This window comes from Coregonus clupeaformis, chromosome 23 (assembly GCF_020615455.1).
Source record: "Coregonus clupeaformis isolate EN_2021a chromosome 23, ASM2061545v1, whole genome shotgun sequence".
Classification (NCBI taxonomy): domain Eukaryota; kingdom Metazoa; phylum Chordata; class Actinopteri; order Salmoniformes; family Salmonidae; genus Coregonus; species Coregonus clupeaformis.
The window spans coordinates 29,620,616-29,636,375 of record NC_059214.1 but is presented as its reverse complement, the minus strand read 5'-3'; the positions used below and the strand labels follow the sequence as shown (position 1 = coordinate 29,636,375).

The 15,760-nt window shown below is 44.8% G+C and overlaps 1 protein-coding gene and 1 long non-coding RNA gene across 3 annotated transcripts; both read right to left on the bottom strand.

Moving 5' to 3' along the window:
• Window positions 1–4,504, bottom strand: LOC121537062 (frizzled-5-like). Its single transcript, XM_041844815.1, has one exon. The coding sequence runs from the start codon at window positions 3,543–3,545 to the stop codon at window positions 1,794–1,796; it is 1,752 nt and encodes a 583-aa protein (XP_041700749.1). The 5' UTR covers window positions 3,546–4,504; the 3' UTR covers window positions 1–1,793.
• A 1,346-nt stretch (window positions 4,505–5,850) lies between these two features.
• LOC121536340 lies at window positions 5,851–9,446 on the bottom strand. 2 transcript variants are annotated; one of them, XR_005994858.1, is made up of 5 exons: window positions 9,366–9,446; window positions 8,912–8,988; window positions 8,736–8,800; window positions 6,425–6,488; window positions 5,851–6,164 (listed from the first exon to the last, which is right to left on the bottom strand). It is a non-coding gene; the product is annotated as an uncharacterized LOC121536340 (long non-coding RNA). The 2 variants fall into 2 exon arrangements; XR_005994857.1 differs by having other exon boundaries at window positions 8,766–8,800.
• Between the last annotated feature and the right edge of the window lie 6,314 nt (window positions 9,447–15,760).

The following is a 15,760-nucleotide window of genomic DNA, read 5'->3' as shown; positions in this document are numbered from 1 at the left end:
GATTGGTCCACAGTTTTATTCTCTACCAGTCAGAGACAAATGAAACAAGAGTAAGAGAACTGCATTTTCATAAATATCTATTTTTTTTTAAATCTGACATTTCATTCTTGAAGAATTAAGTAGACACAAAGCTGCAGTCCAGACTTGTCTAAGGAAGGATGCCAAAGCAAATGTACAAATGATGGGGTATAACTCACACACAGATGAAACATGCTAATAAATTAAACAGACAGACACTGGACCACTTACACATTGGTCTGATTAGAAAAACAATGAAGCACACGACACAACTTGGACAAGCACAACAGTAGAAAGGCAGAAAACGGCAACTGGACAAGGTTTTGGTTCACCCAGAGTTAACCATGCTCTGGCTGTCCACCACAATTCCTATAGATGACAGTATATCCCTTGTGAGAAGACAGTTTTTGATGTCTGCAGGATACCATTGAACAGAAATGTTTTGCCCTTTTTTGTAAACCTCTGACTTGTAAAACTCACAAGATGGGTACTGACACGGTCATTGAAAATGTATACAGAGCCGTAGGGGATACATAAATTCACGATTGGGTTGGTGTGAACAGTTCCTGTGTGTACCACTAGGGGTAGGTAGTAACAATGGCATAGGTGCGAAAGCCAGGTGCACTTTGAGACTACTCTCTTCTGGCCTGGGAGACTGATCTGACAGACAGACAGTAGTCCCTCCAAACCGCTTACAACATGTTCTATATCAAGGCTATTCCAAAGCACTAAATTCACTGCAATTGCTATTATGGGGTATGTGGTTTTTAGAGGCTACCTTTGACATTGATTTCTAAACGAAAATAGTACTCTGAGAAAAGTATAGACTTTATAACTGTCGTTTACTGGTACACTGCTACACATCCATACTCAGATTACCTCATAAATCCAGTCCAGCAACTGGTCAACAGTTGGGCTAGAGATCCTCATCCTACTATTGAACTGACCGGCTAGGTTGTTCACAGACCGGCCAGTCAACCAAGCTGGATTTTACCAGGCAGAATAGGGCAAATATTGTGTGCATTGGTACATACTGATTGATTCAACTCGAGCAGCATACAAACGCATCCATACCACAGATACACCAAACATGTACTTGATTCATACAGAATATTGTGATTCAAATCACTGGGGATCGTGCTGAAAATAAAAATTACATATTTTCATCAGTGTTACTCGAGTTGTTTTGTTTTCACCCATTACGGACCCAGTGTCCACAATGAATAATACCCTGGATAATGGGGGCATTCTGGGCCAGCTCAATCCATAGTCTTTTATAGAGCATCATATATATATATATACAGGAATAAATAGTGAGTCATCTCTAATGGTCCAGAGAGATCGACAGGAGTACTGGTTTATACACATAAAAACACATCTCAATTTTCCCGCTCTGAGAGAATGTTCTAGTGGGTCTTTTGAAGTAGTGGTACTTTACCAAAGCAGCAAGGCGCACCAGAAGTACCACAGTGTTCATATGATACAAACGTCCCATTTCTTTCCTGTTAAAACACATTTGTGTCTGTTCTGTGTGTTCCAAGAAGAAGAGCTAATGAGGCTGGTTGGTCGATAAATGTTGTATTTACAACCTGTGGAATTACTTGGTTATCTCCTTGTCCTCTGTCCCTTTTCCTTCCAGAGATTTGTATGGTGCTTTATCACAGTCACCATCTTGTCCAATGTCCAGGTGAGGCATGTTCACAGTCACACACAGGACAGGGGGGGCTATCACTGGACACGTGCATTCGTGGCTCCTCTACCCTCAAGGGTCCCATTCACACGTGTGAGGGCAGGGCAGGTTTGTGGTAGGACCCTGGTGGCAAGGCCGCACTGGGGTGTCCCGTGAGGGCCGTACTGGCCTCACTGTACATGGAGGGGGGTGCGGTGGGCTTGGAGGCCCAGCAGGGGCAGCAGCGAGCGGTGAACCTCCTCCACGACTCCAGGGTCTTCCCGGACCAGATCCACACGCCGGATGTAATCCCCACCACCAGACACATGAAGTATTTCAACATGAAGATGGCGTAGTCGGGCCCCAGACCCAGCCTCTGTCTCTCAGCCTGACAGGAGCAGGATAGAGCCCGGTCCCAGCCAGGCCTGTAGTGCTGCTCGTACACCAGACAGGCTACGACTATAGTAGCAGGAACCGTGTAGAGCACCGTGAACAATCCGATTCTGATCATCAGCTTCTCCAGTTTATCCGTCTTGGTCCCTCCCTGTTTGATGATGCTGCGGATGCGGAACAGAGACACAAAGCCCGCTAGGAGGAACAGGGAGCCGGTGAAGAGGTAGACCACCAGGGGAGCTAACACAAACCCCCGCAGGCTCTCCAGACTCTGGTTCCCCACGTAGCAGATACCCGCCACTGGGTCTCCGTCCACAGAGCTCAGAGCGAGGACCACGATGGACTTGACGCTGGGGATCAGCCAGGCAGCCAGGTGGAAGTACTGAGAGTAACCAGCGATGGCCTCGTTCCCCCACTTCATGCCCGCGGCCAGGAACCAGGTGAGGGAGAGCACCACCCACCAGATGGAGCTGGCCATGCCGAAGAAGTAGATGAGCAGGAAGACCAGGGTACACAGGGCGGGGCCCGTGGTGTCATACAGGATGTGCTGCTGGTCTCCGCTCCCAGCGCACGCCACCCTCTCGTGACCCGCCACTAGTCGTATAATATAGCCCAGGGAAACAAAGAGGTAGCAGGCAGCCAGGAAGATGATGGGTCTCTCAGGGTACTGGAAGCGCTCCATGTCGATGAGGAAGGTGGCCACGGTAGTCAGGGTGGAGACGAAGCACAGGACGGACCACAGGCCGATCCAGAAGGTGGTGAAGGTGCGTTCGTCCTGGGAGAAGTAAGGGTGGTGGCAGGGCTGAGCACAGTTATCCACAGGGCCAGTGTGGACCCGGTTGTATAAGGGGTGGGCGTCTTTCTTGATGGGCACCAGAGGATCCCGACAGCGGCAGTCCCGGTCACACTCCTGGGGGACAGGGGGCTTGGGGGCGGGCTGCCTGCGGCGGGTGCCTTTGGGGGTGGGTTTGGGCAAGAGAGGGGAGAGGGTCGTGGTCTCGCTACTGTTCTGGTCCATACACAGAGTCTCGTCTCCCAGCTGAGGCAGCTGCTCACAGCTCATCCTCTCTGGCCACTCAAAACCGTACTGGATCATGAGTGGGGAGCAGCCTCGCTTGGCCCGCTCACACACAGAGCGGCAGGGGGGCAGGGGCTTTTTGTAGTCCTGCAGACAGATTGGGGTGTACATGGAACACAGGAAGAATAGCAGGTCTGGGGAACAGTGGATGCGGACCAAGGGCCAGAACTGATGGACCTCCAAGCCCACCTCCTCCTGGGTGTCGTGGTTGAACTGGTTGGGCATGTAGGTGAGGTTGTATCCGATGCCCTTACACATGGGCACCGTGATGGGCTCACACACTATATCCTTGGAGGCAGCATGCGCGAGCCGGGGCAGCTGGGAGAGGAGCAACGCGAGCAGCCAACGGACGACACCGCATAGCTGGGGTTTTACTGTGGTCGCCATTGGAAAGTGGGATATTTCCGGAAATAAATATAGGTAGAAATATTACTGAAATTGTGCTGTAGACTTGAGTATTTTCTCAGCTCAGTTCTTCCTATAATTTATGACTGCATCTCGGAAATATGAAATCCCAGGAGAGCGTAATTGCTCCAGCAGCATGTCCAGAGTCCTCTGTTCTACAAATCACCGACAAATGTCATTCCAGACCGCAAGTTTCTGTTCCAACCGCATGAGCACCTTTCGAATGAACCATGGTGATTATAAATGCAGTAAAGGTCCGGAAAAAAATCTAAATAAACGTTGACTGTTGTTTTATCCAACGAATCAATTAAAACTTTGGGAGGATTTCGAAAGATCGACTAAAGCACCAAGTCGAGGCTATAGAGAGGTCGAATTGTAAATCATTCACCAAGCTTTACAATTACATGAGTTGAAAATTAATTTCCCCTTCACTTGCAGTTAGGTCACGCGCCAATAAATGTAACAACTGTAACCGCAGGCTTAATCCAGAAACAATTTCCTATTCCTACAGTTTGTATTCCGCATGACAGGTGAAGTCGCCCGTTCCTCGGTCACCGCGTCTCTCTATACAATAAAAGCAGTTGGAAGCGAAATAATTTGAGGACATTTTAGGAAAATAATGTCCAGATTAAAATCCAATAAAAACAGTATCCACTCTTCATGCAGCCTCTCTCAGGGTCCTAATGTCGGGGAAGAAAACAGGTTTAGACTCCTCTCTCTCCAAAGTTTGGGAAACTCGTTACGCTTTCCTTTGTCCGACCAAATGTATCACTTGGAGAACCACAAAGACGTTTTATTCCAAACTTCAGCACTTGTTTTCCAAACTTGTCTCCAATGATATTAGCAGGTATCACTGTGTTGCGCTACACATCTCACTGCGCTCGAGTCGAAATATCTCACTCTGCTGCCTAAGTGGAAGAGACCCCTCCCGTCCCGCTACAGAACGCCCACCTCATCCAGAGCGCCAGCCCTCGAGCACTCAGTTTCATTGACCAAGGACTGTTTGGATAGTTTTACCACGCCTACTCGCACTTCAACGCCGCGCCCCTTGTACCTTTTGTGCCAATCAGGACCTGAGTTGTGGGCTACGGTATTGACCAAATCAGTTAATTTATGGACCAAGATGTAGCCTACCGGATGTGGAGGGACAGGTGGCATTTGGAGACGTAACGCACCTGCACTTCAAGGAAAAGTATGATGGTGAAAACAATTAAATATGATGACACACACCAAATATCACATACTCTAGAGATACTGTGGGATGAATACAACTTTTTGAGGAGTATGTGGGGAAATATAGCCTACATCACCTCAGTATGTGAACTTGTGACCCAGAGGATGGCAGGAAGACCCTAGTGTAGTGTAGGCCTAATACAGGATATCACACAATACGTGGATGCAGCCAGCGGGCATAAGGAGCAGGATGTATATGTATATGCACCGTGGGTCAAATAAATAGCTAAAGAGTCAATGTAGGGACAAATTAAGGGTGGGGATTGTCTTGGAGAGGGTGTGTGTGTGTGTTAATGGGTTCCTGTATTGGGTATGTGTTTACCCTAAGGGCCCATTCCAGCAAAGGAATGAAGTGGCATGAAACTCGTCTGTTTAGCTATTAAAATGCAGCCTGAATGATCAACACACACCTGCGGAAAAAGAAACTACATCCCCTTGACATCACTTCCTATAGGTCCCTAGATTCAGTCTCAGGTTTGCACATGGTCAGGAAAAACTAATTCATATAATAATATAATATATGGAAGAAGGGAGAAAGAAAGGGAAGAAGAGGGCAGAAGAAAATGGAGGAAAAAGTGAGAAAAATAAGGAAAAGGGAAAAATGTAGGGTTCTTCTTAAAAGTGTTTATTATTCATTATTATAAGCTGAAAAACAATAAAAGTCCTATGTTTGAAGAAGGGGAAGAGTGGACCCTAAGGTCCCCAGTTTGGACAGAAATAACATTTCTAAACAACCACTATAGTCTGCAAAAGTGTTATTATTTTTCACATTGGTGAATTTAAGATCACCTGAGTTAATGAAACGATTATGGTAGCATAATCATTACATATAGAAGGGTTGTTCTAATGAGGTTGGTTTATTACTGTACTATACTCCTGTTACCTTGTTTATGCAATTAGTATCTTAAATATTCAGTTATCTGTTGCGGTTTCTTGTGGACTGCATATTACCTGATATAATTATAAATACATCACATTCCACTGGGCACAGATGTCAATTCAATGTCTATTCCACGTTGGTTCAACGTAGTTTCACTGAAATGACGTGGAAAAATTTGATTCAACCAGTGTGTGCCCAGTGGGAAGGAAGGTAGTGGTTTGTGACACACAAGAGCAACCGCAGGTTAATGCTCGATCTGATTGATAAGGATCTATAAGGAAACTAGTGACACTATAGTGGGAGCAGCTTGGGTGGGGCTGGCAGCAGAGAAGTCAGCAGCGGTGGTGGTAGTGAAGTCATCCAGAAGACTAGCAACTGTGGGGTCCATTGAGTAGTCCTGAAAATCAGTCTGCTCCGAGTCAGGGTCCATGTCCTGTATGGCCTTCCCAGTCTGCTTGAGCAGGTTGTCCACACACCAATCAGCTCACCTGAAAATGAAAAAGACAACAGAATGCAAAACAAGCCTAAATAGATTATTATGATTACTCACAATATCTTAATAAAATCAAAACACTGACATAGTTTTTTTCTGCTGTGTTTTTAATGGATGTATTAACATTAGTTAAGAAAAAGACAGTGTGTTATGTACTGAGGTTCCTCTTGGAGGCTATATCAGAGGACAGCACTTAGAAGCTCTAGTAGCTCTGTCGGTGCCCTGAGAAACAGCAGAGGCAGTGGTGGTCTTTACAGAGGATGTAGCAGAGGGGGTCTGGGAGAAAGGCGAGATGATCTTCACAGAGGCTGTAGCAGGGCTGGAGAAGGGCCGGGAGAAAGGGGAAATGGTAGAAGATTATTATATAACCTAATATGACAATTATTTGATGGTAAACAGTATTAAAAACAAATATGTAATCAAACAAGCTCTTGACAGGTTAAGCTATATAATATTTTCCTGAGCATGGTTCCTAGGCACATCATGCTGAAATGCTAAACGAAAAGATGCATAAGAATACCGACAATACGGTCATGTGATATTTAAAACATGACACACAATTGTTTTTCTCCATCATGTTTTGATTGATGTAAGTTCTAGGTATTACTTCTAAAATGAAAACAGTGCATGATGTAGTAGGTAAAATGCCACTCACATACGCTGTATAGGGGTGAGCAGGGGCGCAACTTTCCCTGGGGACGGGGGGGGACATGTCCCCCCAACATTCTGAAATTGCATTTTTGACCCCCCCCCCAGTTTTATCATTGGAATGTGATGCAAAACGAAGCAACAGTGTGCTTTAGGACCATGCGGATGCCTCCGAGTAGGCTGTTTGGGGTGTTTATCCGATTGGATATATATATATATATATACAGTTGAAGTCAGAAGTTTACATACACCTTAGCCAAATACATTTCAACTCAGTTTTTCACAACTCCTGACATTTAATCCTAGTAAAAATTCCCTGTCTTAGGTCAGTTAGGATCACCACTTTATTTTAAGAATGTGAAATGTCAGAATAATTGTAGAGATAATGATTTATTTCAGCTTTTATTTCTTTCATCACATTCCCAGTGGGTAAGAAGTTTACATACACTCAATTAGTATTTGGTAGCATTACCTTTAAATTGTTTAACTTGGGTCAAACATTTCGGGTAGCCTTCCACAAGCTTCCCACAATAAGTTGGGTGAATTTTGGCCCATTCCTTCTGACGGAGCTGTTGTAACAGAGTCAGGTTTGTAGGCCTCCTTGCTCGCACACGCTTTTTCAGTTCTGCCCACAAATGTTCTATAGGATTGAGGTCAGGGCTTTGTGATGGCCACTCCAATACCTTGACTTTGTTGTCCTTAAGCCATTTTGCCATAACTTTGGAAGTATGCTCGGGGTCATTGTCCATTTGGAAGACCCATTTGCGACCAAGCTTTAACTTCCTGACTGATGTCTTGAGATGTTGCTTCAATATATCCACATAATTTTCCTTCCTCGTGATGCCATCTATTTTGTGAAGTGCCTCAGTCCCTCCTGCAGCAAAGCACCCCCACAGCATGATGCTGCCACCCCCGTGCTTCACGTTTGGGATGGTGTTCTTCGGCTTGCAAGCGTCCCCCCCTTTCCTCCAAACATAACGATGGTCATTATGGCCAAACAGTTCTATTTTTGTTTCATCAGACCAGAGGACATTTCTCAAAAAAGTACGATATTTGTCCCTATGTGCAGTTGCAAACTGTAGTCTGGCTTTTTTATGGCGGTTTTGGAGCAGTGTCATCTTCCTTGCTGAGCGGCCTTTCAGGTTATGACGATATAGGACTCGTTTTACTGTGGATATAGATACTTTTGTACCTGTTTCCTCCAGCGTCTTCACAAGGTCCTTTGCTGTTGTTCTGGGATTGATTTGCACTTTTCGCACCAAAGTACGTTTATCTCTAGGAGACAGAACGCGTCTCCTTCCTGAGCGGTATGACGGCTGCATGGTCCCATGGTGTTTATACTTCCGTACTATTGTTTGTACAGCTGAACATGGTACTTTCAGGCATTTGGAAATTGCTCCCAAGGATGAACCAGACTTGTGGAGGTCTACATTTTTTTTTCTGAGGTCTTGGCTGATTTCTTTTGATTTTCCCATGATGTCAAGCAAAGAGGCACTGAGTTTGAAGGTAGGCCTTGAAATACATCCACAGGTACACCTCCAATTGACTCAAATGATGTCAATTAGCCTATCAGAAGCTTCTAAAGCCATGACATCATTTTCTGGAATTTTCCAAGCTGTTTATAGGCACAGTCAACTTAGTGTATGTAAACTTCTGACCCACTGGAATTGTGATACAGTGAATTATAAGTGAAATAATCTGTCTGTAAACAATTGTTGGAAAAATTATTGTGTCATGCACAAAGTAGATGTCCTAACCGACTTGCCAAAACTATAGTTTGTTAACAAGACATTAGTGGAGTGGTTGAAAAACGAGTTTTAATGACTCCAACCTAAGTGTATGTAAACTTCCAACTTCAACTGTATGTCCCCCCCACTTCTAAAACCAAAGTTGCGCCCCTGGGGGTGGGGGCACTTACAGAGGCCATAGCATGGGTGGGAGCACTCACAGAGGCTGTAGACAACTTGGTCGGGCTATGGACATCTAATATGTAAAAAAATATGTAGTTGCATTAAGATTATTTAAGCTTATATTGTTATAAAAACAGATCAATACAAGCCAAGCTTTTGACAGGTTAGTCTGTATTTTATTTACCTGAGCAGGCTTCCTTGCCAAGTTAAGGTTTGGTCTTGCTGCAGATATGAGATCCCCCAAAACCTTTGCTTATTGAACTGCAAAAGAGAGAGAAAAACCTAATAGTCACAATGAACAGAGGAGGAAACCAAGTCACCTGTCGAAAGGACAACCTGAGTCAGTGTTCTATCATGGCAGCAGAGCCATAGTAGTTGAGGAAAAATAATGTGACAAAAAATGTATTATTTGCCATTGACAACAAGTTCAATGCAGTCCTCAATGGAGGAGTATGAACAGCAGACACAGACGCAGGCTCTGGCAGAGCTGTAGGTGCTGGCCCAGCATGTCACTGGTAGAGACCTGCTTAAAATATAGGGGGTAAATATAGAGACAACACTAGAGTATGGTATCTAATTTCAGTAAATCAGAAAAGAGAATGCATGTAGGTTTAGCCTGTAAGCTTGATTAATTTTACCTCCTGGGGGTGAAATCCACAGACACATCTCTGAAGCCCCCCTAGCAGAGTTGTCCATGGACCTGCATTGGACAATTCTCCATCTGTAACAATACATAATGAAGCCTGTGTTAGGAAGTCCCCTGCTGCTGGTGACTTCACCATCTCACAGCACTCTCAAGTAGCTCACCCCACTACCCATCCCCCACACCCGAAACCTTGAGTCAATCGTTGATGAACTCCAGCTCTCTCTGGAACTTTCCTTAACCTGTTGTGATTGGTTGACAAGATCATAGCTTGGGACTTTGACACTTTGTATACTTTCTTTGTTACAGTATGCAATGACAATTTGATGGCCAAATATTATAATAAAGTTGCTGTTCATTAGTAGTAAAGGCCTACATTTAATGACAGGTATTTCTAGTAATACAGTATGTTTTCTAGATGAACAAAAAGTTCAAATGTCATAGGCCTATGCATGTTTTGCCATTATCTCTTGACATAATACATACCTTCTGAAAGAGGTCATACCACCTCTTCTGCCGTGGAGCTGGCCTGTTGCCCGCATTGGCCAATAGTTTGCAGCTGCAGCCCACAATTCGGGGCGTTCCTGCATGTGGGCATTCCATTGGTTCCTTCAACTTCTACTGTTGGACCGAGTTAGGAAAACCCTGCATTATTGGACCAGTCCAATTCTTACCAACCTGCTATACTCACTGGTCTGCAGATGGTTTTTAAAGATACACTATGCAGAAATTGCTCCGCCATTTCCTGGTTGCTAAAATTCTAATAGTTTGCCTAATACCATCTAAACCACTGTAAAATATCTTCTTCATAACCAAAAATATTGTGTTTTCAGCTGTTTGAAGCTGGTGTACAAAACCAAAAGTAAAAGATGCAAAAACGAAACTTAAGAACAGAAAGCATAGAAATAGTGCATATAGAACATACCTATTGCTTAGACTTGCTTTCAATGTGAATTTGGTTGGGTCACCCAAAAAGTTACATATTGCAGCTTTAAGGGATAGTATGCATGGACTCACCAAAGAACAACAACAAAATTACTGCATACTCACTGAATCACTCCTTATTACCAGACCTGTCCAAATCAAATCAAATCAAATGTTATTTGTCACATGCGCCGAATACAACAGGTGTAGACCTTACAGTGAAATTCTTTTAAGAAAGAATACCAAAAAAAAATCACACAAAAAAATACAATATAAAATAATACGATAGCAGCAACATTATGTACAAAATAAGTTACAAACAATGAGAAAAAACCCACAAAATAGCACGGTTGGTCAAGAGTCCATGAAACGGCAGCCATCCCCTCCGGCGCCATTATGGCTCTCAGAAAACTCTCATGATCTCTCAATCAGTGCAGGCCGAGGTAGGTAGGTAGGTAGGTAGGGAGGGAAGTAGGTAGGTAGGGCAGCCTGGTCTCAGACCATTTTGTATTATTATGTATGTAAATCCAGGACACTCAATTTAGTATGATACAGTGGCTTGCGAAAGTATTCAACCCTGTTTGCATTTTTCCTATTTTGTTCCCTTACAACCTGGAATTAAAATGGATTTTTGGGGGGTTTGTATCATTTGATTTACACAACATGCCTACCACTTTGAAGATGCAAAATATTTTATCTTGTGAAACAAACAAGAAATAAGACAAAAAAACAGAACTTGAGCGTGCATAACTATTCACCCCCCCAAAGTCAATACTTTGTAGATCCACCTTTTGCAGCAATTACAGCTGCAAGTCTCTTGGGGTATGTCTCTATAAGCTTGGCACATCTAGCCACTGGGATTTTTGCCCATTCTTCAAGGCAAAACTGCTCCAGCTCCTTCAAATTGGATGGGTTCCGCTGGTGTACAGCAATCTTTAAGTCATACCACAGATACTCAATTGGATTGAGGTCTGGGCTTTGACTAGGCCATTCCAAGACATTTAAAAGTTTCCCCTTAAACCACTCAAGTGTTGCTTTAGCAGTATGCTTAGGGTCATTGTCTTGCTGGAAGGTGAACCTCCGTCCCAGTCTCAAATCTCTGAAAGACTGAAACAGGTTTCTGTCAAGAATTTCCCTGTATTTAGCGCCATCCATCATTCCTTCAATTCTGACCAGTTTCCCAGTCCCTGCCGATGAAAAACATCCCCACAGTGAAGCATGGGGGTGGCAGCATCATGCTGTGGGGATGGTGTTCTCGGGGTGATGAGAGGTGTTGGGTTGCGCCAGACATTTTCCTTGATGGCCAAAAAGATCCATTTTAGTCTCATCTGACCAGAATACCTTCTTCCATATATTTGGGGAGTCTCCCACATGCCTTTTGTCGAACACCAAACGTGTTTGCTTATTTCTTTATTCTGGCTACTCTTCCATAAAGCCCAGCTCTGTGGAGTGTATAGCTTAAAGTGGTCCTATGAACAGATAATCCAATCTCCGCTGTGGAGCTTTGCAGCTCCTTCAGGGTTATCTTTGGTCTCTTTGTTGCAATTCTGATTAATGCCCTCCTTGCCTGGTCCGTGAGTTTTGGTGGGCAGCCCTCTCTTGGCAGGTTTGTTGTGGTGCCATATTCTTTGAATTTTTTAATAATGGATATAATGGTGCTCCGTGGGATGTTCAAAGTTTCAGACATTTTTTATAACCCAACCCTGATCTGTACTTCTCCACAACTTTATTCCTGACCTGTTTGGAGAGCTCCTTGGTCTTCATGGTGCCGCTTGCTTGGTGGTGCCCCTTGCTTAGTGGTGTTGCAGACTCTGGGGCCTTTCAGAACAGGTGTATACAGTGGGGAAAAAAAGTATTTAGTCAGCCACCAATTGTGCAAGTTCTCCCACTTAAAAAGATGAGAGAGGCCTGTAATTTTCATCATAGGTACATGTCAACTATGACAGACAAAATGAGAAAAACAAATCCAGAAAATCACATTGTAGGATTTTTAATGAATTTATTTGCAAATTATGGTGGAAAATAAGTATCTGGTCAATAACAAAAGTTTCTCAATACTTTGTTATATACCCTTTGTTGGCAATGACACAGGTCAAACGTTTTCTGTAAGTCTTCACAAGGTTTTCACACACTGTTGCTGGTATTTTGGCCCATTCCTCCATGCATATCTCCTCTAGAGCAGTGATGTTTTGGGGCTGTCGCTGGGCAACACGGACTTTCAACTCCCTCCAAAGATTTTCTATGGGGTTGAGATCTGGAGACTGGCTAGGCCACTCCAGGACCTCGAAATGCTTCTTACGAAGCCACTCCTTCGTTGCCCGGGCGGTGTGTTTGGGATCATTGTCATGCTGAAAGACCCAGCCACGTTTCATCTTCAATGCCCTTGCTGATGGAAGGAGGTTTTCACTCAAAATCTCACGATACATGGCCCCATTCATTCTTTCCTTTACACGGATCAGTCGTCCTGGTCCCTTTGCAGAAAAACAGCCCCAAAGCATGATGTTTCCACCCCCATGCTTCACAGTAGGTATGGTGTTCTTTGGATGCAACTCAGCATTCTTTGTCCTCCAAACACGACGAGTTGAGTTTTTACCAAAAAGTTCTATTTTGGTTTCATCTGACCATATGACATTCTCCCAATCCTCTTCTGGATCATCCAAATGCACTCTAGCAAACTTCAGACGGGCCTGGACATCAATCAATCAATCAATTTTATTTTATATAGCCCTTCTTACATCAGCTAATATCTCGAAGTGCTGTACAGAAACCCAGCCTAAAACCCCAAACAGCTAGTAATGCAGGTGTAGAAGCACGGTGGCTAGGAAAAACTCCCTAGAAAGGCAAAACCTAGGAAGAAACCTAGAGAGGAACCAGGCTATGAGGGGTGGCCAGTCCTCTTCTGGCTGTGCCGGGTGGAGATTATAACAGAACCATGCCAAGATGTTCAAAAATGTTCATAAGTGACAAGCATGGTCAAATAATAATCAGGAATAAATCTCAGTTGGCTTTTCATAGCCGATCATTAGAGTTTAAAACAGCAGGTCTGGGACAGGTAGGGGGTTCCATAACCGCAGGCAGAACAGTTTAAACTGGAATAGCAGCAAGGCCAGGCGGACTGGGGACAGCAAGGAGTCACCACGGCCGGTAGTCCCGACGTATGGTCCTAGGGCTCAGGTCTCTCAGTTGGCTTTTCATAGCCGATCATTTAGAGTTGAAAACAGCAGGTCTGGGACAGGTAGGGGTTTCGTAGCCGCAGGCAGAACAGTTGAAACTGGAATAGCAGCAAGGCCAGGCGGACTGGGGACAGCAAGGTGTCATCATGCCCGGTAGTCCTGACGTATGGTCCTAGGGCTCAGGTTCTCAGAGAGAAAGAGAGAACGAGAGAATTAGAGAGAGCATACTTAAATTCACACAGGACACTGGATAAGACAGGAGAAGTACTCCAGGTATAACCAACTAACCCCAGCCCCCGACACATAAACTACTGCAGCATAAATACTGGAGGCTGAGACAGGAGCGGTCCGGAGACACTGTGGCCCCATCCGAAGAAACCCCGGACAGGGCCAAACAGGAAGGATATAACCCCACCCACTCCGCCAAAGCACAGCCCCCGCACCACTAGAGGGATATCCCCAACCACCAACTTACAATCCTGAGACAAGGCCGAGTATAGCCCACAGAGGTCTCCACCACAGCACAAACCAAGGGGGGCGCCAACCCAGACAGGAAGATCACGTCAGTAACTCAACCCACTCAAGTGACGCACCCCCTCCCAGGGACGGCATGAAAGAGCACCAGCAAGCCAGTGACTCAGCCCCTGCAACAGGGTTAGAGGCAGAGAACCCCAGTGGAGAGGGGAACCGGCCCGGCAGAGACAGCAAGGGCTGTTCGTTGCTCCAGCCTTTCCGTTCACCTTCACACTCCTGGGCCAGACTACACTCAATCATATGACCTACTGAAGAGATAAGTCTTCAGTAAAGACTTAAAGGTTGAGACCGAGTCTGCGTCTGGCTTAAGCAGGGGGACACGTCTGGCACTGCAGGATTTGAGTCCCTGGCGGTGTAGTGTGTTACTGATGGTAGGCTTTGTTACTTTGGTCCCAGCTCTCTGCAGGTCATTCATTAGGTCCCCCCGTGTGGTTCTGGGATTTTTGCTCACCGTTCTTGTGATCATTTTGACCCCACGGGGTGAGATCTTGCGTGGAGCCCCAGATCGAGGGAGATTATCAGTGGTCTTGTATGTCTTCCATTTCCTAATAATTGCTCCCACAGTTGATTTCTTCAAACCAAGCTGCTTACCTATTGCCGATTCAGTCTTCCCAGCCTGGTGCAGGTCTACAATTTTGTTTCTGGTGTCCTTTGACAGCTCTTTGGTCTTGGCCATAGTGGAGTTTGGAGTGTGACTGTTTGAGGTTGTGGACAGGTGTCTTTTATACTGATAACAAGTTCAAACAGGTGCCATTAATACAGGTAACGAGTGGAGGACAGAGGAGCCTCTTAAAGAAGAAGTTACAGGTCTGTGAGAGCCAGAAATCGTGCTTGTTTGTAGGTGACCAAATACTTATTTTCCACCATAATTTGCAAATAAATTCATTAAAAATCCTGCAGTGTGATTTTCTGGAATTTTTTTCTCAATTTGTCTGTCATAGTTGACGTGTACCTATGATGAAAATTATAGGCCTCTCTCATCTTTTTAAGTGGGAGAACTTGCACAATTGGTGGCTGACTAAATACTTTTTTCCCCCACTGTACACTGTGATCACATGGAAGGCTCCCGAGTGGTGCAGCGGTCTAAGGCACTGCATCTCAGTGCTTGAGGCGCCACTACAGACCCCCTGGTTCGATTCCAGGCTGTATCTCAACCGGCCGTGATTGGGAGTCCCATAGGGCAGCGCACAATTGGCCCAGCGTTGTCCAGGTTTGGCCGGTGTAGACCGTCATTGTAAATAAAAATTTGTTCTAGTTAGTTAAGTAAAGGTTAAATAAAAAGGCCCCTCCACAAAGCATTCTGTGTCCCAAATGGCACCCTATTCCCTATATAATGCACTACTTTTGGACCCTGGTCAAAAGTAGTGCACTATATAGGAAATAGGGTGCCATTTGGGACGTAGCCCATGTTTTCACTCAGCCTGTTTCTCTTGACCTGTCTCTTTAAGGTCAGGGAACATACATACATGATGGGGTTGATATTTTCTCACAAAACCTATGTATGCGCAACTATGGGGCAAAACAGATGAGGTTGGCTTAGATTGCTGACAACACGTAAACTATATTTTGTCTCCAAATGTTTATTGAAAACATAAGTGCATTTGCACAATGAGCACTTGTTGTCTCTCAAATATATCGTTACAGTTGTTGGTAAGCTGGAGAGCAAATTTTAGACATGACGTGAGTCAAAACTCCTCAAAACAAGACATGGTATCAATAACAACATACAGCGAGCTGAAACAAGCCACTTACAATTTCC

What these genes read in the sequence shown, in the direction of transcription:
- LOC121537062 (XM_041844815.1), bottom strand. Translation starts at nt 3,545, where the DNA reads ATGGCGACCACAGTAAAACCCCAGCTATGCGGTGTCGTCCGTTGGCTG.